Source organism: Dryas octopetala, chromosome 4 (assembly GCF_963921425.1).
Source record: "Dryas octopetala chromosome 4, drDryOcto1.1, whole genome shotgun sequence".
NCBI classification, from domain to species: Eukaryota; Viridiplantae; Streptophyta; class Magnoliopsida; order Rosales; family Rosaceae; genus Dryas; species Dryas octopetala.
The window spans coordinates 2,195,930-2,223,524 of record NC_141369.1 but is presented as its reverse complement, the minus strand read 5'-3'; the positions used below and the strand labels follow the sequence as shown (position 1 = coordinate 2,223,524).

The 27,595-nt window shown below is 37.4% G+C and overlaps 2 protein-coding genes across 7 annotated transcripts; both read left to right on the top strand.

Annotated features, from left to right (window-relative positions):
- The first annotated feature begins 1,521 nt into the window (after positions 1-1,521).
- On the top strand, positions 1,522-6,498 carry LOC147286137 (Tetratricopeptide repeat (TPR)-like superfamily protein). 6 transcript variants are annotated; one of them, XM_086241140.1, is made up of 4 exons: positions 1,522-4,349; positions 4,462-4,927; positions 5,047-5,119; positions 5,443-6,498. In XM_086241140.1, the coding sequence occupies exon 1, from the start codon at positions 1,685-1,687 to the stop codon at positions 3,950-3,952; it is 2,268 nt and encodes a 755-aa protein (XP_086097266.1). In that variant the 5' UTR covers positions 1,522-1,684; the 3' UTR covers positions 3,953-4,349; positions 4,462-4,927; positions 5,047-5,119; positions 5,443-6,498. The 6 variants fall into 6 exon arrangements, with proteins under 6 accessions (XP_086097266.1, XP_086097265.1, XP_086097268.1 ...); XM_086241139.1 differs by having other exon boundaries at positions 1,522-4,356; XM_086241142.1 differs by having other exon boundaries at positions 1,522-4,927; positions 5,443-5,537; positions 6,011-6,498.
- An 11,080-nt stretch (positions 6,499-17,578) lies between these two features.
- LOC147286136 (homeobox-leucine zipper protein ROC8-like) lies at positions 17,579-22,359 on the top strand. Its single transcript, XM_086241907.1, has 10 exons — positions 17,579-17,700; positions 18,421-18,538; positions 18,632-18,823; positions 18,973-19,437; positions 19,560-19,661; positions 19,742-19,948; positions 20,527-20,707; positions 20,887-21,155; positions 21,253-21,342; positions 21,734-22,359. Exons 1-10 carry the CDS (start codon positions 17,579-17,581, stop codon positions 22,115-22,117), a joined length of 2,130 nt encoding a protein of 709 aa, XP_086098033.1. The 3' UTR covers positions 22,118-22,359.
- Positions 22,360-27,595: the final 5,236 nt, after the last annotated feature.

Genomic DNA, 27,595 nt, shown 5'->3' with positions numbered 1-27,595 from the left:
AATAACCTCACCACCATAGTGGATTTCTAATGTCAACCCATCAGGATCACCTGCAAACATAGTCAAAAGAACCAAGTGATGAAATTATGAGTTATATTTGATGGTGAAACTATTAAAGTCCTTCTGGTTCTACATAAAGCAAATGTAAACCACATAAATCCTAGGTTGTGGACCAAAGATAGACCTTGGATTGAGGATATATAGGAGTTCCTAAATTCAGATACTTAAACATTTAATGAATAAATTCAACACTCAAATAAGAAAAATATAAAATTCTTACATAGTCAAATATCTTATAAGCAGTTCATCACCCATCAACCAAAATAGAAAACATAAAAATAAATATAATAACACAAAAGAAGAGAAGTGTGTTGTTTGAATGGGAACACTGAAGATGAGACTACACATGTTAAGGGTCAGATATTATAAAACTATGGAAAAAACAAACATTGAGGACCACACCACAGTTAAAAATGTAGATGTGGCAAACAATTCCATCTTTTTCCCTCAAAAGATTCGCTGTAACCAAATGCCCAAAAGATTCCAGATGAAAAGGACACAAAAGTCACACTGACAAATACCCTAAACCCACCCAAAACATTCACAGTAACCAAATACCATAAACCCACAACCAAATACCATAAACCCATAGTAACCAAATACCATAAACCCACCCAAAAGATTCGCAATAACCAAATGCCCAAAAACAAAATGTAATTGCAGTAACCAAATGAAACCTAAGACAATTTCATACTTACTGTAGATGAGATTGTCTCCCTCCATTCGAAAATCAAGAACCATGCTTGATAAATGCCGAAAATCTTGATTAACCCTCTGATTGGATGCCTCAGATGCCTAAATTCTAGCAAAAGGCGCGAAATTGCTTATCTCTTCCAAAAACCCTAACCACGATGAATAACAATGTGCTTAACTCAGCTTTGGGCATTCCTGTTGGAAGGAAAAGACCATTATGGGTCTCACATGTTGGTCACGTGTGGGCATTTGACGGCAGTTAGCAAATAATAGACGGAATGGACTAATTAGGCGCAATTTGAAAAAAAAGTGGTTTAAAATGATACAAAAAAAAAAATCATGGACTAAGTTGGAAAAAAAGTGAAAATAATTGGACTAACGGTGCATTTTACTATATATATATATCAATAATGCTAGTTGTCCCACATTTTTTTTTCCACATTTGTATCCCACCTGATGTGTCATTACTTTATTGGAAGGGTATTTCCTTTTTCTTTTTTAGGTTTTATTTTTTAATTTGTAGTGTCCAATGTATGAATGTCATGTAAGATGGTATAAAATTGTGGTATAAAAATGTGGTAAGTGTAGCATTACTGTATATATATATATATATATATATATCAAAATCCTTGTTTTTCTTTTTGTACTCCTCCCACGTACATTAACATCAATCCCTTCCATTGCTTCTCTTCACCACCAAAACCCATCTCTTCTCCAAAGCCGACAACAGCCTCTGCATCTTTCTCTGCAACCAAATGCTTTTTTTTTTTTTTTTTTTCAATTTGAAATACCCAGCCCGCTTCTTGTTTAAATAACTTACCCAACACTTCTTAAAGCTCGGCTGCGCTTGTCTTCTGGTTAGCTGTGTTCGTTTTACAGACATCCACGCACACATCAGAACACCCATTCCGACAGTAAAGGTAGCAGCGTGATGTTACGCCCATGTAGTCGCGCGTGTCTCATTTCTCATAGAACCTTTAGCTCAATCAACCTTCCGACACCTTCAAGCCTCAACTTGCAAACCAATAATCTTCTCGGTGAAGTGCGCGTTCTCGCCACGCGCGGCCAACTCAAGGAAGCACTCTCGCTCTTGTACACCCTTGAACCACCACCTCACTGCAACCAAACCTATGCCGCTCTCTTCCATGCTTGTGCTCGCCATCAGTGCCTCCAAGAAGGCTTCTCTTTGCACCATTACATGATTGCCCAAAACCCAATCAACCCACCTGACCTCTTTGTCACCAACCACCTTATAAATATGTATGCTAAGTTTGATTACTTAGACTATGCCAACCAGCTGTTTGATGAAATGCCTAAGAGAAACCTTGTCTCTTGGACTGCTCTCATTTCGGGGTATGCGCAACGCGGGAAGGTTGAGAATTGTTTTCGTTTATTTGCTGGCATGTTGGTGCACTTCCGCCCAAATGAGTTTGCATTTGCCAGCGTGCTTAGTTCGTGTGCGGATAGTGATGGTGGATATGGCCGGCAGGTACATGCGCTTGCTTTGAAAATGTCTTTGGATGCTTGTGTTTACGTTGCAAATGCTCTTATTACCATGTATAGCAAGATTTGTAATCATGGGGGTGTTTATGATGCTACTAAAGACGAGGCATGGAATGTGTTTAAGAGCATGGAGTTCCGGAATCTTATATCTTGGAATTCCATGATTGCAGGGTTTCAGTACCGTGGACTTGGAGCTCGAGCTATTGGTCTGTTTATACAAATGCACCTTGACGGAGTTGGGCTTGATCGTGCCACATTTCTCAGTGTCTTTTCTTCCTTGTGTGGAAGCAATGGCCTTGATGATAATGTGGTTACTAAGTTTTGTTTTCAATTGCACTGTCTCACCGTCAAAATTGGGTTTATATTACAAATTGAGGTGGCCACTGCATTAGTTAAAGCTTATTCAGATCTTGGGGGGGATATTTCGAACTGTTACAAACTCTTCTTGGAGACAAGTTGTCATCGGGATATTGTTGCGTGGACTGGCATCATAACAACATTTGCAGAGAGAGACCCTGAAGAAGCACTCTTCCTCTTTTGTCAATTGCGTAGGGAGAACTTGGCTCCAGACAGATATACCTTTTCAATTGTTTTAAAAGCTTATGCAAACCTTGCAACCGAGCACCATGCCTTGGCAGTTCATTCACAAGTGATCAAAGCTGGGTTTGAGGGTGACACAGTCCTTGCAAATGCCTTGATGCATGTCTATGCTAGGTGTGGCTCCATTGCCTTGTCTAAGAAGGTTTTTGATGGAATTGAGTTTCGTGATGTCGTTTCTTGGAACACAATGTTCAAGGCTTATGCCTTGTATGGACAAGCTACAGAAGCACTGCAACTCTTTTCACAAATGGACATCCAACCTGATTCTGCTACCTTTGTTTCTCTCCTCTGTGCATGTAGCCATGCTGGACGGGTAGAAGAAGGAACCAGAATATTTGACTTTATGTTTGATAGATATGGCATTGTACCTCAACTTGATCATTACGCCTGCATGGTTGACATTCTTGGTCGAGCCGGACAAATTCTAGAGGCTGAGGAGCTTGTAAGTAGAATGCCAATGGAGCCTGATTCTGTAGTTTGGAGTGCACTCCTTGGATCATGTAGGAAGTATGGAAAAACACAGTTGGCCAAGTTAGCAGCAGATAAACTGAAGGAGTTAGCCCCTGAGAATTCATTAGGTTATGTACAAATGTCAAATATATATTGTGCTGATGGTAACTTTGGTGAAGCAGGCCTAATTAGGAAGGAAATGAAAGGGTCTAGAGTGAAAAAGGAACCTGGATTAAGCTGGATTGAGATCGGAAATCGAGTGCATGAGTTTTCCTCTGGAGGCCAACGTCATCCACAAAGGAAAGTTATATGCAGCAAGCTAGAAGAACTGATTGGACGGTTAAAGGAAATGGGTTATGTGCCAGACACTAGCTTATCCTTGCATGATGTCGAAGAGGAACACAAAGAGGAGCAATTGTACCATCATAGTGAGAAGCTAGCTTTAGTGTTTGCTATTATGAATGAAGGCAGTTCACATTGTGGTCAGACTGCTATAAGAATAATGAAGAACATTAGAATTTGTGTGGACTGCCATAACTTCATGAAGTTAGCATCAAAACTACTTCAAAAGGAGATTGTTGTGAGAGACTCAAACCGATTCCACCACTTTAATGATGGCATGTGTGCTTGCAATAACTATTGGTAACAAACTAGCAATGCTAAACCAAACTAAGCTATTGTAGCTGTTGTTACCAGCACGCTTCATCAATCCCTGAACAGGTCATGCTGTTGATTCTGAAATTTTTCTGTGATTTCTGTGGATCATTTTGAGCCAGTGTCAACTTCGGAAGGGCCTTTCACAAACCTGAGTATGGGAACATCATGTACGTGACTTCTTTCTGAAGAAAACGTTGGTTTTGAGATCCATCATTGCTTGTAAGAGTTTATCCAGAATGCATTGAAGCCAGTGGTCTTTAATTTTAAGACAGGCCACTTTGCAGTGTGCTTTTCGAACAAGTCAGCTCACTATGCAAGAGTTACCTGCATTACTGGAATTTATTGGAATTTCACTGCAAAAGAGATGACTGCCTACTTATAAGAATGTAACTGGTCATTATCAAATTTATTGTTGATTTGGCATCAGGTTCTAGAACACATTTGTGTTGAGAAAATATAAATAGTACAAAGTTTTACCAGTGTTCCACTATGTTGCAGGTTATCCCACGACAACTCTGTGACAATGCTGGATTTGATGCGACTGATGTGCTGAACAAACTAAGACAAAAACATGCACTTCCATCTGTTTGAGCTCTCATTTTATTTAAACTAGTTATTTTTTTTATTTAATTGTTTTTTTTTGGATTGGAGGTCGCCACTAATTGCGTACATGGTCAATGCCTCAATGGAGTCAGTCTGGATTGCTAGTATAATCACCTAGTGCTTCTACTTATAGTAGGCGAGACTAATCCTTTTACTGAAAAGAAGGATTTAATGTGTTGGATGGTTATATCTAGTGTTTGAACTTTTTTCATTTACATTAGCCATTAATATTTAAGTATTTGTTTGCTAAAAGAATCATTGTTTTTTTACAGGTGAGGGTGCACTTTATGGGGTGTATATCATTACTGGACAAATGACTAAATCATTTGAAAACTTTGTCTGGGAGCCAGCAGTTGTGAAGGTATTCCCATTATCTTTCCAACAGTATACATGTGTGTGCATACTCACATGATTTAGCAATTTTTCTTTTTAACTTTTGACTTCATGTGGCACATTACATAATAATGTCTTTTTGTGTAGATCAATGCTATAAATGCTGCTACTGAGGCTGGTTGCAAATTTTAAGTATCGATGAGCCAGTAAAAATTCAAAGGTGATGTGAATTCTGTTTTATGTTTCCGGGTGATGAATGATGCTTAATCTCGCTTTCATATTCAACTTAAATTCGTTTATTCATTCATTCCTAATCATTATGTTTTCACAGTCATTCATGTCTCTTTAATGGGATTATATCATCTGCAATTGTTTTCAAACGAGAAGAAACATTTGATTCTTTGGAATCCGGCGTGGTATTTGCAATTTGCATTGCAGGCACATTGTTAATCAGATTATGAAGTTGCATGGCCCATGTAGTATTTTTCTTTCATATTCCAAAGACAAAATGATTTCCAATTTGATGATAAATATTTATTGCAGAATTATGGGATGAGTTCCGAAGCATCACTTACTCTGCTGATACCAAGTCTGTATCTGTTGGTTATCGTGTCAGTCTCTATGGAACTGATGCTGAGGTAACCTTTTCATATTTCAATTTATTGTCCTCTGATCTCTTTAGATCTTCTGATTGTTTTGGAAATTGTAATTCACAATTATCGAAACGATCTACAATTTCCCAATGCATGCATTTGTCGCATTTAGAAATGAGCATGTTTATGTGTATGTATCTCCTATCCAGAGATGAATGAATGGAATGTGTATCAATTCCTTTTTTCATTACTGAAAGTGCTCAGATTTCCGGTGGCCATGAACTGTTTTTCAGTGAGTTTAGAATTGAGTTGTATTACCATTTACTATTAAGAAACCCCTTCTTTGGTAGCATATTTTCTGATCTTGTTCTTCATCAGAATGCTTAAAGAATTGTTTGTTTGGTTGAACTCAAGAAGCTTCTACTGGTTCTATCATCTATGAAATAAGAAATTTCTGAAAGATTTAGTTGATGCTCCTGTAAATGATGTAGAGTGATCAGTTGTTGGTTCTGTTCCAGTGCGTGAAAGAAAGGATTCGGGGCAATTATGTGAAATGCTGCAGGTGAGTTGCTCCTTGGCAGGCCAAGCCACTAGAGGGTCTGGCTTTCTGCATTGGAAACTCAGTTCTGGCTTTTCTGGAGCTTGGAGGGTCATATTTTTTGGGTACTCTACACTGGAGGGTATTATTGTTCTTCCATGGTGGAGTCTAATTCCCGACAGTGACTATCTTTCCATGGAAGGCCCCTGGGTGACTAAAATTCATGCATGGTCCCTTGAGAATGTTATCAAACGGCAGATTATGTGCATACTAGTATTTGTTAAACTTGACATGTTGATGTAGAAGTTGGGAACTGATCAAGACTTCTAGAAGCCATGCTAATTAAAGCAGATTCATGTTATGTCCAACAAAAGGGCATGTATAAATTTGACACAATCATGCTAATTACGTATCCATATCGAAAAGAACTCAGTCTAGTAATGGCTTTAACTGACAAACTTAGTTGGACTTGGGAAGATAACTGAGTTCTTTTATTTTGGGTAAATTTTAAATTTTAAATTTTAAATTTTTTATATTTTTATATTTTTTATATTTTATATTTTATATTTTATTTTATATTTTATATTTTATATTTTATTTTATATTTTATATTTTATATTTTATATATTTTATATTTTATATTTTATATTTTATATTTTATATATTTTATATTTTATATATTTTATATTTTTTATTTTGGGTACATTTTATATTTTTTATATTTTATATTTTATATTTTATATTTTATATTTTATATTTTAAATATTTTATATTTTATATTTTATATTTTATATTTTATATTTTATATTATATTTTATATTTTATATTTTATATTTTATATTTTATATTTTATTTTATATTTTATATTTTATATTTTATTTTATATTTTATATTTTATATTTCATAACTGGGCATATTTTTTATATTTTATTTTGGGTAAATGAATGATTAAACAAAAAAGAACAATGCTACCTGTAGCAGCCAGGATTAAAACAAACTCCAAAGAGCCAAGCAAAGAAATAACCAAGTTTCTTCTTCTTACTCAGTTTGGGCAAAGAAATTACTTGGTGGCACACCCAAATCAAGAAAAGAATCAATGATATGGATTGAACCCTAGCTTAACACGTGGCAAGGAACATTTTCAACCATAACAAGTACCTTACGCCAGCGCTTCGTTGTATGATTATAGTTTTTGCAAGAGAACACCATTCTTTGCAAATGACATCAAAATGAACATGGTCAATGGGCTCCAACAACTTATCCAGAATAAAAAAGAGAAGGGATACATGAAGATTTGTCCACTCTAATTCTATAGATAGGGGACTAGTCCTCATACTTAAGAAGGTAACAACAGCTATGCAATGTTCCTACGATAAAATAAAGGAAAAGCCAAACAACAGGGACAAGAAATTAAAGAACAACAATGAAAGAATGGTTTGATATATGTTTGTGGATAAATCCACATGAATTCAACAAGAAAATCAAACACTTACACGTTACACTTTGAATTTTCAACGATTGGCTTAGTTAAACCATCCACATCATCACTTCAGATCATCAACACATGATCTCAATTTCACCATTGATGCTCACCATACGCCACCCAGTCCGAGCCGATCTTAGCTTGATCATTAAGCCCTCCATTGGGACTCAAAGGATCACCTCCAAAGGTCTTCGGTACGGTTGAGCTTGAAATACATGTTGCTTCACTGATCAGATCACCCAATAGTTACTTCACACTTGGGAGATTTATGAAGTTACATGCTTGGCTCGACTCAAATTATCTATTCCACCATTGTTCTAGAAGGATCCAATAATATCCCCAACCACACTCAAGTGTTTGAGATGTGACACTCTACAAAGCCTGACACACTAGCTCTAGGTCGGATATTAGGGCTACCCACTACACCAAAGCAATGCTTGCATTCAATGCTGCTTTGCTGGGTAGCTGTGCATGCCACTGTTATGAACCCACGACGTGACCTCTTCTCCATCGTTCATCCTCATACAGGTAAATATCTCTTTACCTCTTCTTTGTCTATATATACAACCTTATATGCACAAAGATGGGGTTCACAAACCCTAAACAAAAACACACCTCTTGAGAGAATAACCCAGAACTTCTTACCTAATTCTTCATGATTCTTCCAAGTTCATACCTTGTTCTTGCCTCTACACCTTCACATGTCCATCACTTAGTTGGCTAGTACCACACCGGTGCTACTTCTGCTGATATATTTGTTCTTACAAGTGACATCCATCAAGACACATCAGTAAGCTAGATCATCCCAAACACTCCAGATCATCCACAAAGAAGATCAAACAGTAAGTTAAGTCCACTTTTTGAAGTTGTTGCATCAGCATACCGATTTTTGCATCAACAGATTGGCGAAGTTTATGGGAAAGGCATCAACAGTCATCATATTCATCACCATGCACAATCGCTAAGTTTTTCCTTCCTTCAACAATCACTACCTCTCATCTCATCCCTACAAGATGAGTAATCAAAGCTACAACTCTTCAGGGGAATCTGACGATAACTAATGGTATGTTGGTCTTGATACTCCCAACAAGAAGAAGGGCAAGTCTACCAAGGTAGCCAAGATCATTAACATGACGCTGCACTATCCTAAATTTAATTTTCTCAAAGATTCTCAAGTGGGTTTTTGCTTTCTTGTGGAGTGGTTTCTCAATCCATATAAATACTTTGGGTGCTTTGGTTAGAAACCCAAAATGAGAAATAAATTTAACCCAAACTTCAGCCAGCCAAAAAATTAAGTAGAAGTCCAAACTATTCACTGAGCGCTCGGCAGATGCATTTGTGCAACCTAACCTGGTAAAAGATGCATCTGCATCCACCCGAGCACTCAGCAAGGCTACCGAGAGCTCGGTAGTGTGTTTTTTCAAATTCTTGCACGCGTACATGGACAGATTGGGCTTGAACTAAATTTTTTAATTGGTTGGGTTTGTAGTTAAAAATCTTTCAAAAACAGGTTTTGGGAGTAATTTATTATATTTTTTATTTGTAAGATATTCTTTCTAAAATCCCATAAGAGAAAACAATGGACAAATAAAGATCCCAGCCTAAGAACGAAAACAACTAAAACAGACATAACAAAACAAGTACGTTAAACTGGTGTACCGTGGCACAACTATAATAAAAAACTCTTTTAAGTCTTTTTTCTTCGTATCTTAGTTAATATTTAAAGAGAGCTGCTATTTGCACACCCCTAATTTTCTCTTTGCACACACTTTTCTCCTACACACCCCTTATTAATTTTTCAAACATAAAATTTCTGTTTTACACACCCCTATTATGACCAAAATACCCCAATCTCACTAATATGTCTAAATTTCTCTTTACACACCCTCTCAACCCAAACATTACACACCCCCACAAACACATCTACACTACACACCCCCCTACCTCACCCCATCTCACCTCACAACTAACCACCAGCACCCACCATTGCCGACACCCACTATTGCCGACACCCACCATTGCCGACACCCATCTTCGGCTTCATCACCACCGTCATCGCCGTCGTCAGCACCGGCGTGAACTCCATCAGTGGCCTCATCAAATTTCTGCCACTCCTATCCCCACCACAGCCACTAGAAGTGAGTTTCTCAAATAAATTAGTTGTAAATGTAAATCTAATACTTTTTTATCTAATTTGAATTAGTTAATCCATCCCAAATACCGTTTTCGTCTGTTTTACTAGATTTGTAGGGAGGATTTCGGGTTTTGGAGTGAGCATTTTCGGGGTTTTTAGTTTTCTGATTTCGCAGCTCGTTCGGCACTGGTCTGCCGAACGAATTCATTTTATTCGGCAGTCAGGTACCGAACTAAATGAATTGGTTCGGCAGTACCCTACCGAACGAATGCAAAATGTCGGATTTCCATATTTTGGTTCGACAGGTGACTGCCGAACAATGAATATTAGTTCGGTGGTTACCTGCCGAACGAAATGAATTGGTTCGGCAGCACGCTACCGAACGAATACAAAATTTCGAATTTCCCTATTTTGGTTCGACAGCCATCTGCCGAATGGTGGAACTGTGTTCGACAGTCAACTGCCGAATAGTTGCCACTTTGCTCGGCAGTTGACTGCCGAACCACCTGTGTTGAAATTTTTTTTTTTTTTTAAGCTTTTAAAAAATCATATATTTGCTAAAACAATTTTCAATTTCTTGTTTGAAATTATAGGATGGACAGAAGAAGAATCAGACGTGGTGCATCTTCATCCAGAGGGGAAGTCCCCGATGTTGCCGATGATATGCAAAGAACACGACCCACAGCATCTGGGCGAAGAAGGCTAGTACAAGCACGAGCTAGTCGTGAGGCAGTTCCTGAACAAGCTGAGGTTCCGGTTGAGGATTACAATGAGGATAATCCCAACGAGCTTGCTGAGCCTTTCCCGGGAGGTCCCATTGACACGTCCCTGCTGAGGAGTTATGGAACTCACGTAGCTGCTGAAATTTGGAACAACGAGGTATGATCTTTAACAGTTGATATTTTATTCTTGTGTAACTTGCAGTAATAATAAGTGAATTTCTTTGGTTATGTTTGAATTAGGAACGGGAGCCTTTGAGGTGCATGTCCAAAACCACCAAGCTTCGTGAGTGGAAGTTGTGGGCCAGAACAGATAATGACCGGTTGAAGGGATATGTCCTTAATTCTGGGTTGACATCACTGGTGCATTGTTCTTATCGTACGGTTGACAAAGTGTTGGTGTCTGCTTTTGTTGAGAGGTGGCATCCGGAGACCAATACATTCCACCTGTCTTTTGGTGAGATGACCATCACACTAGATGATGTAGCCAACATTTTAGGCATTCTGGTTGGTGGTGCACCAGTGGCTACACTTGTGGAGGATAACATTACTTCTGAATATCTACTAACTGCATATTTAGGAGTTAGTGGGGATCAGGCATCAGAGCAGTTGATGGACTTTGGTGGTGAGTACGTACGATTAGAGTGGTTACGTACGTGCTTTAGTGATGTCACTGATGCCGACTCTGAGCATGAAATCCAATGTGCAGCCCGGGCGTATCTGTTGTATTTATTGGGTTGTACCCTGTTTGTAGATAAGACTGGCACAAGGGTACAAGTGCAATATCTCAGACTGCTCACTAATCTAGACACCGTTAGCCATTACGCATGGGGCGCTGGATGCCTAGCATGGTTGTTTAGGCAGTTTGGATTTGCCTCTTGAGCTGGTGTCAAACAAATCGGCGGATATATGACACTGATAGAGGCTTGGGTGTACGAGCACATGCACACCATTTTCGGTCCATCGTACGATATGAATTATTCCGAGAATTCACCTCGTGCGCTCCGCTGGACTCCAAGGCGGGATGGTGGCAGTGATCTTGAAGCAGTACAAAGAATACGGCAACGACTTGATGTTTTGTCGGCTGACGAGGTATATTTGTAATTTACAATTCTTTTTATAAATTTAGGATTATATTATTACGTTAATGTTTTCAACTATATAATGTTATTGTTTTTTTCAGGTTATTTGGGAACCATACAAATCCCAAAGACAAGCACATCCATTGCCAGCTATAGCATTCTTCACAGGGATGATAAGGTGTTTTGATGTTGTTGAGCCTTATTGTCCCGAGAGAGTACTTAGGCAGTTTGGGAGGGTACAGACGATCCCCCCTGCACCACGTGCGGTTTTTCAGGGGGTTAGAGGTTCGAATGCGCACTCATACAGACCCATGTACAACTATTTAGCTGGTATGTGGGAGGCATGGGGGAATCACGTGTTGTCTGAGGAGGCGCGCAGTATACCGGTGAGGCGGCCATCGGATACTGTGAGAGGGTACCTCGATTGGTTCACCTCTATATCACATCCAATCGTCCACAACCCTACTCGCAGAGGTGCATTTGACCCACATGCCACATCGGATATTGCATACTATCGGGTACGTAAATTTACACAATAAATTTTCTCATTTTCCGATTGCATCTGTTAATGTTCGCATATTTTGACTTTTAGGAGCGCGAGGCTCGGATGCTACGGATTACCCAGCCGATTATTGACATTGGCGAAGAAGTTGCTATCACACGTCCTACTTACCTCTATCAGTCGGTTCAGAGTTTGCAACATATTTTACAGGGGACGCACTTGCAGGACACTATGACATACCAACGCGGTTCGAGACGGCGTCCCCGCCAATGATTATAACTTGATATTTTTGTAGTTTCTGTAACTAGATAAGGTTTTATTTATGTCAAATACTATAGTTAATTTATATAATTGAATCCACCTCATTTTTTATGTGAAATACTTAGGTTCATGCAAAACAAATATCCACATACTTATATATATTTAAATCCACATACATATATATATTTAAATAATACAATAATCTCATCATAACTCAATGTAAATGCATCAAGTCCAGAACATAATCAATCACTATCAAGAGACACTGGTTATTGTGTGGATGGATCACTATGGCACACAAATTCTTTGAATTGCTCAAGGCGATATTGGTATCTAGTATATCACATTTTTGCGCTTTCGGTCGTTTGTTGTGAATTCATTACTATAGTCACGTGAGTATTCGGTCAAAACCTTGGCCTCGACCTCGACCTCGGCCCCAATGTAGTCCTCAACCTTGCTGTTTCGAGTAGAAGCACCACCATATTGCTCATATTGTTCATCATCCTACACATAAAACATGAAAATAATGTCAAAACAGTACGTTCGGTAGAAGGTTACCGAACTAAATGAATTTGTTCGGTAGAAGCTTACCGAACGAAATCATATTGTTCGGTGGTAATCTGCCGAACCAATTACCTTCGTTCGACAGTTGACTACCGAACAATATCGATTTTTGTAAACAAAATACTTCATTCGACAGATGTCTTCCGAATATATGTAAAATGTTCGGTATGTGTTTGTCGAAATTGATAAGTTCATTCGGCAAACAGTCACCGAATGGATTTTTTAAAATTTTTTTGTAATTTTCATTCGGCAGTTAACCACCGAATATGTTAGTTGTGTTCGGTAGTCATCTGTCGAACAATGTAGAAACGTTCGGTACTGGTTCGCCGAATGAACCGCGAACAGTAAATGAAAAACACGAAAAAAAACCCAAAAAATAACGATCATACCTCGTCGAAAGGCGAATAAGGGACGAGTGAAGGCTCCATTCATGAAAACTAATATGTATTTCTACAATCTTATTGCGTATATGTGACCAAGAGAGAAAACTTAGGGTTTAATGGAGGAAAAATGAAGAGATGAGGTTATGAGAGGAGGGGGTGTGCAATGAGAGTTTTAGGATTATTTTGGCTGAGGTTTAAGAGTGTTGGGTGGGGTGTGTAAGAGTGTTGGGATGAGTGTGTAAGGAGAGTTTTTTTTTTTTCAAATAATAAAGGTTGTCCTTTTTGGTCTTTTCTCTTTGTGTCAATTAAGTAATTTCACAAATTAGGTTGTTAGGGGTGTGCAAAGAGGAAAATTAGGAGTGTGCAAATAGCAGCTCTCTATTTAAAACGTGGGCTGCTTTGTAACTTGGTATTTCCGTATGGGCCTTGTCTAGGTGGGGTGTGATTTGCACTTTAAAAAAATTAACCTTAAACATAAATGTAATTGTTCTTAATTTTAACTAATGAAACAAAATTTTTATTTTACAAAAATCAAGGTTATTACATGACTGCAGGCGTGGGAGAGACACGTAGAGCAGCTTGGCTTGGCGGCTAGTTTTCAATAAGACGAGTGGTGAGGCTGCAACATGAGAGAGAGAGAGAGAGAGAGAGAGAGAGAGAGAGAGAGAGAGAGAGAGAGAGAAGCAGGGGAAGTAAAGCTTCATTGGTTTTTGTGGCTCCTCACCTCCCACCGAGGTTGGGCTCCCTGCATATCAACTGGAATTGGGCCTCCATGAAGAGGGCCGGTCTCTTTCATTTTCTTTGGGCTTTTCTTTTCCATTTTCTTCTTTCTCTTATTTGGGCTTTTCAATTTTAAAAAACTACATAATCTAATTAATAAAAACTTATAAAATTAATCTAATCTAAATAAAATAAAGAGCAAATTATAATTTAGTACCTCAACTTTACATGTTGTTTCAACTTAGTACCCCAACTTTGAAAACTTGTAAAAAAATACCTCAACTTTCATTTTGTATCAAAATAGTATCTCCGTTAGTTTTTCTGTCAAATAAACCATTATCTGCTGATATGGCAAAAGTATTTTCATCTTTTTACCCACATTTAAAAAATAATAATATTTTTAAAACTTTTGAATGAAAAAATTTCTTAAAATAATTAAAATAAAAAAATTTCTTAAAAATTTGTTTTCCCCTTCCCCCTTCCCCAGCCATGCCCCACGCAGCACCACCCCCAGCCTCATTCCTAGCCGTCCCCTCCCAATCCTAGCCCTTCCCCACCCATCCCCTCCCCTCCCCTCCCCTCCTCGCCCCCACCCATCCCTTCCCCTCCCTTCCCCAGCCCGCCCTTACCCTACCTAGCCCGCCCGCCCCCACCCATCTTCCCCCCTCTCCCTGCCCGACCCACCCTCCTCCCCCCCAGCCCCATCCCCGTCGCACCCCTTCCCCCCCAGCCCCAGCCCCGTCGCACCACCCACCCAGCACCAGCCCCCCCCCCCCCCCCCCCCGCCTTCTTTCTTCTTCCCCACCAAGAACCACCCCCTGCCTCTCTCCCCCACAACCCAACCCAACCCTTCCCCGACCCACCCCCCTTCATTTAACCCCAACCCAGTCCCTTCACCCCCCCTACCCAACCCCGACCCTCCTTGCCCATCTCCCCCCAAATTTTTTTTTTTATTTTTAAAAGTTTTATTTTTTTAAGAATTTGTTTATTCAAAAGTTTGGTGAGAGGCAAAAGTTTGGTGATTTTATTGATGCAATGTCTCCCCCCAAATTTATTTTATTTTTAAAAGTTTTAATCTTTTAAGAAAAACTAACGCCTAGAAATGGAGGATGGTGATTTTATTAATGCAATGTTTGATCAGATTGTTCTATATACCCTAATATTCTTTATACTCTATAATTTATACATTAAACCCTATATACTCTATATTCTTTAGGATATTAGGTTTTTGGCCCTTTAGGATACTTTTAATTATTTTTTTTATGGAAATGTATTCGAGTTTAAGGTTTAAAATAATTAAATGAAATCCCAAACTTTTTTTTTCTTTACTTTTTTTCCCCGTGCCTCTCTCTTCAGTCTTTTTATTTTTTTTTATCTTTCCTTCCTTTTTTCTCGTGCCTCTCACCCAGCCAATCTTTGTCTTCACTAAGTGTAACAACCCAAATTTTAGCTTATGGTAATTTTGTTACTTAAATTTTTCAAACTTGTTTTAAAGTTTGTTTAAAGGAATTAGAAATTTCTTTAGGTTTATTTTAATTAACTTAGACCTTTAGTTGTGGTTCTAGAGCTTAGTTGTGTGGAAATGAATTTTAGAGAATGAAAATTCAAGAATTTGGCGATTTTTTTTAGAATTAAATTATAAGAGTAGGATTTTTCATAATTTTTTTGAAAGCAATTTGATTATTTTGATATCATAGGAAATTAGTACTCATCAATATGAGTCCGTAGAATTTTTCAGTGAATTATTTGGAGTTTCGAGCTATTTTTAGTGAATTTCTGAAGTTGGAGAAAATAGAAAATAGGAAAATTTTGATAATTTTGATAAATTTTGGTAAATTTCAGTAAATTTCGCTGAATTTTTCCAAAATTTCGGTGAAATCTTCACGAAAAATTGTTAAACATGTATTTCGATTTCGGAACCCTAAAAAAATGAAATTTTCGACGAAATTTCGAAATTTAATACCTTGTCTATACATAAGGGGTAGACCTTAAGGAACATATTAGAGTTGACGGAATTTCATACTCGACCATGATTCGGAACATAGGATGATGAAAAGACTGTATTGTATTGCAACAACGCTGAAAGGTTTTTTTTTTTTCCCTTTTGGTAAGTCTAGGTAGCCATGACATACTGCCAAGTGTCAATCTTGTCTTGTGGAGACCCCAAGGCAAGGACAAAGGTTTATTTAGGAATGTGGCCTAAACTCATTGTGGGATTTAATTAGAAAATAAAAGGTCACCCGCCAATAGGTGTGAGGTGGTATGAGAAATGGACATGGAAAAAATTAATTAAAGGTTTATTAGTAGGGTCTTAGAATAAATAAAAGACAATAGAATGATGATAATTTGTAATTAATTAATTACATGGTTAATTAATTAATTATTTAATTAAATGTTAACAAACATACTATCCCATGAGACTAGGTGTGGCCAGCCCCTTTGGTGAAAAATAGAACTCTATAAAAAAATACCCAAGTGTTGAAGTTCACGTTAAATGATGGTCGCAGTAAAAAATCCTCTTTCTATTTTTTGAACAAATTATTTGAAGCGAGATAATTTGACGACACCTCGAAACATTGGTCATTCGTCAACTTTAGTTATTATGCGCTCGAGCTCTGAAGGATGGATTGTTATGAGATCATCAAGACGGAGCAACCAACTTCAAATTGACAAGTGGATCCTCGTCATCCTTTGTGGTGTATTAGCAATTTACTCAAAAAATATTCAAGAGCTCCTTAAACAGTTCCGACGACATATAGTTAATCATTCAACATATTTTCCGTGAAAATAATTCTTTGGCATGATTAAGACATTCTTGATTCTACTAGAGAGAAAATAATTTTTTTTGCAACATGGATTGGTCATGTAGCATCACCAAAGAGAAGAAGGTGGATCCAAAATTTCAATGTCCGAAACCCTCCTCCTTTATATTGGTGATCGATGCCCGCCACATTACTAATTCTTGTCGCAGAGAAATTTTTCTCCTACTAGCAACGAAATTGGGACAAGGATCCGAAAAGTTGGTTTTAGAAATTTTGCATATATATATATCAAAAGAAGAAAAAAAAACAAAGAAATTGATTTCCCAGCATGCAAGATTCACTATATATGTTAGTCCGAGCATGCAAGGGGAGCAAAAATGGCAAAAAAAAAAAAAAAAAGAAAGGACCGTTAGTGGGTTGGCCATATGGCGGTGAATATTAATTGGAAAGTCATGCAAATACCTTTTGCACATTTGGTAGCTATGCTGCAGACAGCGTATCAGCCCCTCGATTCTCTCCGGCCCTTTCTACTGTCTAATTTGGCTGTTTAAAAATTTCCCTAAAAACCAAAAAAAAAAAAAAAGAAGAAAATCCAAGAGTACCCAGAACCATAAAAAACCAAATTATCTTGGATATCCCTCTCTTTAATTGGGTTCGTTCGGCGTTAATTTGGTGTCCTTATTTGGAATTGACCAGCGCAAAGCCATATATGTTATCTTATCTGTATCTTATATGTGAATTAAATCTTCCTTTTTCTCCCGGCCAAAAAAAAAATCTTCCTTTTTCTCTTTATTTTTTTGGTTTTTTTTTCTTTTTTATAATTTTTCACATATATATATTTAAATTAATAAATAGCAGAAGGGTTGAGAGACAAAAGCATTTCCTTTGTTTTGTGTGCTATTGTGTGTTTTCTTAGTGTGTTAGAAACTAGAAAGACAATGGACTTTGCAATGGGAAATGGTGGAGCCTCGGGTGATGAACAAGACGCCTCCAGCAATCCTCGCAGGGGCAGGAGGTCGTATAACCGTCACACTTCTTTTCAGATACAGCAGCTTGAAGCGTAAGATACCCCAACCTCTCCATTTTTCTCAACTTCACTTCAGCTATGTTCACATATGAAGGACAAAATCACATCAATATTATTTTGTTCCTTGACATAAATATATGATTTCCATTGAGTATCTTTTTTGGTCAAATCCTATTCAATATCTAATTAGATCATTTTCCAGAGATGGGTATTTTGTCTATATATGCATGTGACCATGGTGTTCATATCATTTTCTCACTCAAGATTATAATAATTTTTCTGTATCAACCCCTTTTGGAATTGGTTTTCTATAGGATGATTATCATGTATATGTCAAAGGCTGATTACCTGTATGCCTTCTCTAGTTCATATAAGAAGATCTGTTTCCCCAAACCAAAGAAAACAATTAAGAAGAAAAAATATGTAGATGTTAGAGATGTTTTTGCATGTACTATTTTCTCATTGGAAGGCTTGTCTTCTGATATGTCTGTACTAGCAAGGTGAAGCTTTTCTTCAAGTGATGATCTTTACTTGCTTTTAAATTTTCAATATAGATCTTGATCTGCATCTAATCCTGCTTGAACTTTTTATTGGTTGCACTGTCTTCCTTGCATGATTAACATATCTATCTTGGATTGAATTTCAATGCATTTGATATTAATTAATCCTATTCGGCTCTGCTTATCTCCAATATGAGGGTTTTTCCCTCTTCGTCACGCATCCTTCAATGATGACGGGTTCTCTTGGGTGAAGGTTTTTCAAGAATTGCCCGCATCCGGATGAAAACCAGCGTCGTCAGTTGAGCAGGGAGTTGGGGCTTGAATCAAAACAGATCAAGTTCTGGTTTCAGAACAAGAGAACTCAAACCAAGGTTCTCTATTTTTCTTACTCCAGTGATGTGCTTAGCAATTTGGTTTTCTTATTGCATCTGTAATGACGAATCTTCTATACTTGGACTTTTCAGGCTCAAAATGAGAGAGCAGACAACACTGTTCTTCGGACAGAGAATGAAAAGATCACATGTGAAAACCTTGCAATCAGAGAGGCATTGAAGAATGTCATTTGCCCATCTTGTGGTGGTCCACCCTTTGGAGAGGAAGAGAGGCAGCTTTGTTTACAGAAACTTCAGCTGGAGAATGTCCATTTGAGAGAAGAGGCAAATATTTGGAAAACGAATAATTTCTCTCTATATACATCATCATTTGATCAGATTTTTAATGTCATTTATTATTGTTCGTTATATTTATAGGTGGATTCACTTTAATGATGTCTAGTTAGGAATTTTTTTTTTTTTTTTTTTTGCAGCATGGAAAGGTAGCCAGCCTTCTTGCCAAGTATATTGGGAAACCGCCATCACAAATTGATTCGCTGACATCTGTCCCCGGATCCTCGTTGGATTTATCACCAGGAAGTTCCATGAACCAAGGGATGGGAAGTCCTGCCCTTAATCTTGACCGTACGAATCCTGTAATTTCTACTAATGCTGCATTAGCTAACCAATTAAAAGCAATCCCTGAAATGGAAAAGACACTCATGGCAGAGACAGCTGCCAGTGCCATGGAAGAATTGCTTAGAATCTTGCGGGTTGATGAGCCTATGTGGATTAAGTCTCCGGGTGATGGGAGATATGTCCTCAACCGTGAAAACTATGATAAGATATTCCCAAGGGCTAATCACTTCAAAAGCTCCAGTTCTCGTGTCGAGTCTTCAAAAGATTCAGGAATAGTGACCATTGGTGCAATGCATTTGGTTGACATGTTTTTAGATTCAGTTAGTGCTGATACCTCTTACTATTCCGTTATCTCCTATATATACTAGAAAATTAAATCTTCATTATCACTATACAGCTGGAAAGATCAAACCAATTTAAGCACACTGGCTTAACTTTGCAGAATAAATGGCTAGATATCTTTCCCACAATTGTTGCGAAAGCTCAGACAATTCAAGTGCTTGAAACTGGAATGGGAGGAAATCGGAGTGGTTGTTTGCAGCTGGTACATATAAATCCATTGTTTAGTTAAGTTAAGTAATTATTTTCATAGAGTGTCATACAAGTTGAAGAGCTTTAATGCAGATGTATGAACAAATGCACATTCTTTCGCCATTGGTGCTGCCGCGAGATTTCTACTTTCTTCGCCATTGTCAGCAGATTGAACTTGGCACATGGTTGATTGTGGATGTTTCTTATGATTGCTCAAAAGAGAGTACTAACTGTTCTTCCCGATCTTGGAGGCTTCCTTCTGGATGCATGATTCAAGAAATGCCTAATGGATGCTCCAAGGTGAGTAGCTCCACCTCTTTAACCATATCAATTAGATCTACATGCAGTACTATTGAGGATATGCAAGTCAGATTAATGGGAATAAAAAACAAGAAAATTCCTCACAATCCTTATATTCTTGGTTAATGTGAAAGAAATTTGCCAGTATTTTAATTTACACTGTGAATTGTGACTGGTTTAATTGAAAAGTAATGTTACATTTGGAGGAGCTTATTTCATCAGTTTGCTTACACCTGAGAAAACTTTGTTAGTTCTGTAAATAAATAGAAATTTCTTTATCAGTTGTTTGTGGGAAGGTATCTTCCCAGTCTAATGCATACCTTCATATCATATTGAAATTATTTCATATATGGCAGTAGAAAAAACCATTTCTACAAGCCTGCACATCTCATGCAGCAGAATTTATACTTTTCCATAATTATCAATGTTGTTCTGGCTATGCTGGCATCATAAATAATTGCAAACAATCATTATTTTCTTGACATTCCATGCTTCATCCGATAGCATTTAATTGTACAATACTCCTAATTTGTTTTTGATTGGAAGAATCGTGTCTTCAATATTTTGCAAAATAATAGGTAATTTGGGTTGAACATGTGGAAGTCGATGATAAGACCCAAACCCATCGGCTCTATAGAGATCTTGTATGTAGTAACATTGCATATGGAGCAGAAAGATGGGTTTGTACTCTTCAGAGAATGTGTGAGAGATTCGCTTACTCAATGGAGGAAGTTGCATCTACTCGTGAGTTTGGAGGAGGTAAGTCTGCATCAATCACCATCTATGATTTTGAAAATTAGAGAATCATAATAGAAAAAATTTACCAAAAAGAAGAAGAAAGATCTCTACGGTTTTGTAGTCATGTCTAGTTCTCTTTTCCATCTTAATCATTCCATAATGGTGTTTGAATTGTGATGATCATGTTGTCCACTGTTTAGTGATTGCTTTGCCAGAAGGAAGGAGGAGCATAATGCAGCTTTCCCACAGGATGGTCAAGAACTTTTGTGGAATCTTGAGCATGTCAGGTAAATTGGATTTCCCTCAATTATCAGAAGTGAACAATAGTGGGGTTCGAGTCTCTGTTCGTAAAAGCACAGAACCAGGACAGCCCAATGGCATGATTGTCAGTGTTGCTACTTCTCTTTGGCTTCCTCTGCCTTCCCAAAATGTCTTTAACTTCTTCAGAGATGAGAAAACAAGAGTTCAGGTGTCTACCTATTAGACAGGTCTCATTTATATTGTTTTACCAATAAATAGATGTTGCATGTGACCTTAATAATACCTCAATTTGATTTGTCTCTCAGTGGGATGTTCTCTGTAATGGAAATCCAGTGCAAGAGATTGCACACATTTCAAGTGGCACTCATCCAGGAAACTTTATATCCATTATTAAGGTAATTTCCTATCCTTTCACTTTTCTTTCATAGATTTGTTTGTCCAGCCCATGAAATATGGGGAAACCAAAATTTAACTGATTCAATTGCAAATTATAAATATGATGTTTGGTTATTAAAATAGGGTCATCCTGTGCATTCTAGAATGTTAATGGTACAAAGATTTGGTTAAATTACTTCAATGATAGAAAAGATGAGGAAAAGATTTCAGTACTCACAAACACTCAGACCATCTCATTTTGATGTGGCTATGTGGCATTCAAATGCTGCGCTTATGCTTGGCATTTTTGATACTCTTTTCAATTCTAAAGTTGTTGATTTTAAATAAGTTGAGTCTATGGCCTTATAAACAGTTAAACTTTAACTCAAATCTATGGTTTCTGTGAAGCAGCCTTTCATCCCCACCGAGAATAACATGCTGATGCTTCAAGAGAGCTACATTGACGCTCTGGGGTCCTTAGTTATATATGCTCCCATTGACATACCAGCTATCAATATTGCAGTAAGTGGTGAGGACTCTTTAAGCATACCAATACTTCCATCAGGGTTCATAATCTCTGGTGATGGCCGTCCTGAAACTGGGGTTGTAAGTTCGAACAGTTCAAACACTGCCAGGTCAGGTGGTTCACTTCTTACAGTGGCATTCCAGATATTGGTTTCCAGCCCCTCATCTTCGAAGCAGCTGAACATGGAGGCAGTGGCAACTGTCAATACTCTTATCAGTTCCACTGTTCAGAAAATAAAAGCTGCTCTGAACTGCTCTGGCTTGGACTAACCTTTTTTTGGTGTATCTGTGGCTGCTATACCAAAAATTGGACTAGTCTCCTTATAAGTTTGGGACATCAAGACAGTAACAAATCTCCATAATAAATACAGAAAGACACCAAATGAGAGTTATATATAGGAAATGGCTGAGAGCTTAATCTTTGTGACGACAGCAAAGTTGATTGTTCAAAGACTCCTTTTCAAATTTTATTTTGGATAGAGTTTTCTTTCGATAGAGTTATATTTCAGGAATTTGGCATTTGTTGGAAATATTTGTTTGTTATCCACCCTAATGAGAAGGTATGCTCTATTTGAGCAGACTTTCGATGACAACGTAGGGGCCTTCCCGATTAGGCTACTATTTCATTTTCACTTTGCTACCATAAATGTAGATATATAGCATCAGCAAGCAGGAGCTGCTCACCGCCCAATGGCAGTGCAGACCTTATGTACATACATTTCTCAGTGACATTTCAAGGTGAACAAATCAACTACATATGGAGAGAAAAGGAATTGGGTTACAAATCCTATTAACCGATTCTCTTCAAAAGGGAAGCTTTTCTTATGGAGAATGGTCGTCTTCAAGTATCCCTCTTCACAAGATACAATAGAATGTTCACTTTTCAGTAGAGCACTAGAATTGCTTAGTCCCTCCCTGTTTGTACCCGTTTTTACACCTCCCGGAATTAATTAGGAGACAGTCATAAGAGCAAAAATTGGACAAGAAATGGGTTGGCGAAGGCATATTTAGTCTTGACGAATAGACTTAATTGGTGCTGGGCGAAGAAATGACTAGGGGAACAATTTGGCCTAAGCAAATTGTTCTTGGCGCGAATGGTATTGGTCTGGGCGAATGATTTTTGCAAATATGGGTGCAAAGGTGATTCACATGGCTTTGAAGTGATTGAAACAAGGCTTATATATATATGTAGTAAGCATGGATGATGTGAGTGGAAGCACTTTCCTAGGGTTTGTAATTCTTTTTGACAAGTCCACGTGGGCATCTTTTGGGCAATTAAGGTGTGTATTGGTTCTTGATCCAACAACAAAACAATCTCTCACTCAGCCATAAGCTCTAAATCAGCCTTTGATATATCTCTCGGCTAGCCAGCGTGTCAACTGTTGTACTACTTATCAATTAATCCAGCTCATTCACACTTCATTCTTATCTTTTAGACAGCTGTTCATCACTCGAAGTCACTCAACTACAGATATCTACCTACCCAAAAAGCAGGTCACTCTCAACCACACACGTGGCTACCAAGACTTGGGGACAAAGGAATTTGCTAAATATAAAAAGAAAGACAAGGCAATTGGAAAGCTCTCCTCCAATACCCAAAACAAACCCAGAATACTCACGCAATGTGAAATCTCATAGTAACTTTTGCTCTCAGATTCAGCCCATAGGCTTTTTAATTCTTAAAGCTCTCTGTATTTTCGCCTTCATAGCTTTCAAGCTCTCTTTTGTTGCTTTTAATTTCTTTATATGTTTTTGTCAAGTCCCAAGATCTTTAATATTAATTCATGTGTTTCTCTGCTGCTTTGCTAAGATCTAGCCTGTCCTTAGCATTGAGTTTACATTAATGTTATTTTACATTAGCTAGCTTTTATTTGAAAGCTTTGTCTTCTAGTTTTCTTCAGTTTATTTTAGACTCTTTTTATTTATTAGTCTTCATTAGTTGTTCATACCCAAAGTCCTGGAATGCCTAGGCAAGAAACGAACTCAAATAAATTTTTCTCGTTCCTTTTATATCACTCAATTGCTTTTAAAAGTTAGATTTTCATTTGGCGCCTCATATTTATTTTAATTTCCCTTTTTGCACACTTTTTCTATTCGACTACTCCAAGCTGAATAGTGGCACGCCCGCGCACTCACGCCCAAAGGTCAAAAAACCTCGCCTACAGCAAGACATGTAAACCATAGAGTCAACTGTCTTCTTTAGAGATATTTAAACTAGAGTGGTTATATTCTCACTTTCCTGTCTTATTTTTTCACCCATATTTTAATGCAAAAGATAATGACAAATTTATCATTTTGTAAAATGACCTCTAAGGACTTGACTAAAAAAAATAAAAATAAATCTACTCTACCCACCCTTCCCTACTCTCTCCACCTCCTTACAACGATTTAAACTTTGTAAACTATAAAATCTCTCTCATTTTTTTCATATCATTATTCCAAATCGACGTCAGAGAGAATTCACCTAGTGAAAAGGTAAGCAAAAGAATTCTTAACAACAGTTTTTTTTTTTTTTTTTGGGTTTGTAATGCAATTAAACACTAAACTCAATTGCGGATCAATTGAACACAAGTTTAATGCGGAGAGAACACTAATCGAATTTGATCTTCAATTGACGTTAGAGAGAACCCTAATATTCAACTGCGGATTGAACAAAAGTTTAATTGCATTAGTTTGTTAAAAAAAAATAAAAAATATATCCCGCTACTGCATCATGAAAATGCAATTCAATATTAGTGTTAAGTCTTCCTCCCTTGGGTAATGAAAAGCCCTTTTAATATGCTCTCATCAGCTGAAAATTTTCTTTGACAAAAAAAAAAAAAAAGCTAGAATTTTTCTTAATTAGTGGAAGAGAGAAACTAAAATGGCCGAATTACTTTGGTTTTTCACTTCAAACGATTTAATTCAAAATGCTATTATTCTTATGGGTGCTTAATGGATGTATCAAAGGGTATTATAGGAATAATGAAGGGTATGAAGAGTGTTTTTATATATCTTCAAATTTAATAGGAGGGTATACGTAAAAATAAGGTGAGTAAAAAAATAGGACAAGGGGGTGGGAATATAAGCACTCTTAAACTAATATACACTAACCAATTTCAATACAGTCAACTTTTGGGATGCAGTGCTTGTTTAACATAGTATGAGAGCTTTTTTTGCAAGAGGTCCTAGGTTTGAAACATCCAATTCTCATTCCCCACTTCTTGAGTTTTGAGAGAAAATTTCATCCCTCTCATTGTTGAACAGCGAAGTCCCATAAGAGTCGGGTAAGTTAGGGTGCGTTTGGTAACATTTTACAAAATGGTTTTTCATTTTACAAATTAAAAAAATGTCAAAAATGCGTTTGGTTGTCGTATTGAGAAAACAGTTTTTGAAAAACACAAAATAGAATTTCTAATTTATAGTGGAAATTCAGAAAACGACTAAATGATGTTTTCAGTGAATTTAGAAAACATAGAGAATACGGACACAAATAAATAAAAAAAATTTACAACTGAAAAAAAAAATGGAAAAATGAAAAAACATGTGATCTGCATCTCCTCCCCACCTAGCCAGACCCACCTTTGGCAGCAGCCCTACCCCCCGCCGCTGCCCACCTCACCCATCTCTCTTCATCTCTCCTCTATTCCTCTATTTCTTTTTCTCTCTCTCTCTCTACCCATCTCTCAAAATATATACTTTGTAATCCCTCTATAGTTTCCAATTCTCGCTTCAATAAACGGATCAAGACTCCCCGTAACATCTATGGTAGGAAGCTCACAAGCCTTAACAACCCTTACATAGAGAAAATACATCTGTTCAACTAGATCATAGGTGCTTGCAGTCTTGTCTCCATTAATAATACGGCCACCAACAACTCTTCCACCTCCAAGGTAGTCGTGCCGGCCGAGGTAGGTTGGGTTTTACGAAACTTCTCTCTTTTTTAATTATATATTTTATGAAATTGGTTAATAATAATTTATAATTAATATCTTTTGTGAATATAATTATTTGGTTGTAATAATTGGTTACTATCAAATGTGTTTTCATTTTTTTGTTTTATATAATTGTTTTTCAATTATGCTACCAGACGCTTTCTCATATTTTGATAATACAAAATTTAATTTGTCATTTTCATTTTACAATACAGTTTTTAGAAAATTGTTCTGTAAAACGTTACCAGACAGACCCTTAACTCTTCCACTCTGTTGAGTTGTCCTCTTCAAGTTTACTATATTGTACTCTCATTGCTTTCTTTTGTTCACCCACTTATGAGACACACACTTGAACCAAGAACAAACCCAGGAAGGAGGAATGAACTTGGAACATTTCTCGTATTGTGGAGAAAAATACCACTAATAATTAGTTCCTAGAGTGTTTTATCAATTGGGAGTAATAAACTAATGCAAGATGCTTTGGACAAACACTTGGTAGAGAGTCAAAATTGGACACATGAAGCGTGCTGGCCAAGAAAGGCCTCAAGCCAATAAAAAGCACTTTGAAAAAACACTTTCCCATGAGCATCAAAACGTTTGTTGTAAGTGATTAGATCAAAAGCATCCAAAATTCATAAACACCCCAAACATATAAAAGAACCCGAAATCACATAAACAAGAAACCACAACGCCATGGCCTCTAAGTTCAAGTCCTTTTGTTAAGGGAAATTTTTAAAGAAAGAACTTAAACTTTGCTTTATGTTTCAATTCTGGATATGAATTATGGGTTGTACTAATCTACCCCCTCAACTTTACTTTTGATGCGAATAAGGTCACATGCAACATCTATTTATTGGTAAAACAATATAAATGAGTTCTATCTAATAGTTAGACACCTGAGCTCTTATTTTCTCATCTCTGAAGAAGTTAAAGACATTTTGGGATGGCAGAGGAAGCCAAAGAGAAGTAGCAACACTGACAATCATGGCAATGGGGTATCTTGGTTCTGTGCTTTTACGAACAGAGACTCGAACCCTGCTATTGTTCACTTCTGATAATTGAGGGAAATCCAATTTACCTGACATGCTCAAGATTCCACAAAAGTTCTTGACCATCCTGTGGGAAAGCTGCATTCATCACCTAGAGGAGCTAAGGTCTTTTAGCAACCTTTTTCTAAACCCATATCCTTCCAACATCTTGTTTAGTGTGTAAATTCCTAGAGAGCTCATATCTTTGAGCTTGGGCGTGGGAGCTTCTCAAAGGTGGAGCAAGAAAGGGCTTGGTGGAACTCTTGGCTAGAGCTTCTCTCAAGGCAAACATGTATAAGTCTTTACTTCTTGATTTAATTTTAAAATAGCCATATTTGCGTGTTCAGAACCCATATGATCTTGGTTAGAACAAGGAGATGTATGCAATAGCTTCCAATTTCCATGATTAGTTTGTAAACTTCCCATGCCTAGCTCCTAGTTTTCTTTCAAGACATGGCACGAATGAAATGGGCACGACATGGAAGGAGCATGACTTAAGCTAATGGGCCAGGCTAGGCTAAAGTTATGGTCTATTAAGCACACGACACAAGCAAGAGCACGAGCACAAAATAGGCTCGAATTATGGCTGATTTAATATTATTTTTTACCTTTTTATAAACTATTTGACAAGAGAATATTTAATATTTCAAGTCAAAAAATGTCTATATTCAATTATAATTAAGAAATAATAATAAAAGATAAGTTTCTAACCCAAACAAAAAAGGGCCCATGGACCTGGCCCCACATGAATACGACACAAGCACAAATGGGACACGATTTGTGAGTTGTGTCGGGCCTAGGTCTTA

Excerpts from the sequence above, each read along its gene's own strand:
- LOC147286137 (XM_086241140.1), top strand. The coding sequence starts at position 1,685 with ATGTTACGCCCATGTAGTCGCGCGTGTCTCATTTCTCATAGAACCTTT.
- LOC147286136 (XM_086241907.1), top strand. The coding sequence starts at position 17,579 with ATGGACTTTGCAATGGGAAATGGTGGAGCCTCGGGTGATGAACAAGAC. Across the intron at positions 17,701-18,420 it reads CAGATACAGCAGCTTGAAGC|GTTTTTCAAGAATTGCCCGC; the intron begins GTAAGATACCCC and ends TCTTGGGTGAAG. Across the intron at positions 18,824-18,972 it reads ATGTCCATTTGAGAGAAGAG|CATGGAAAGGTAGCCAGCCT; the intron begins GCAAATATTTGG and ends TTTTTTTTGCAG.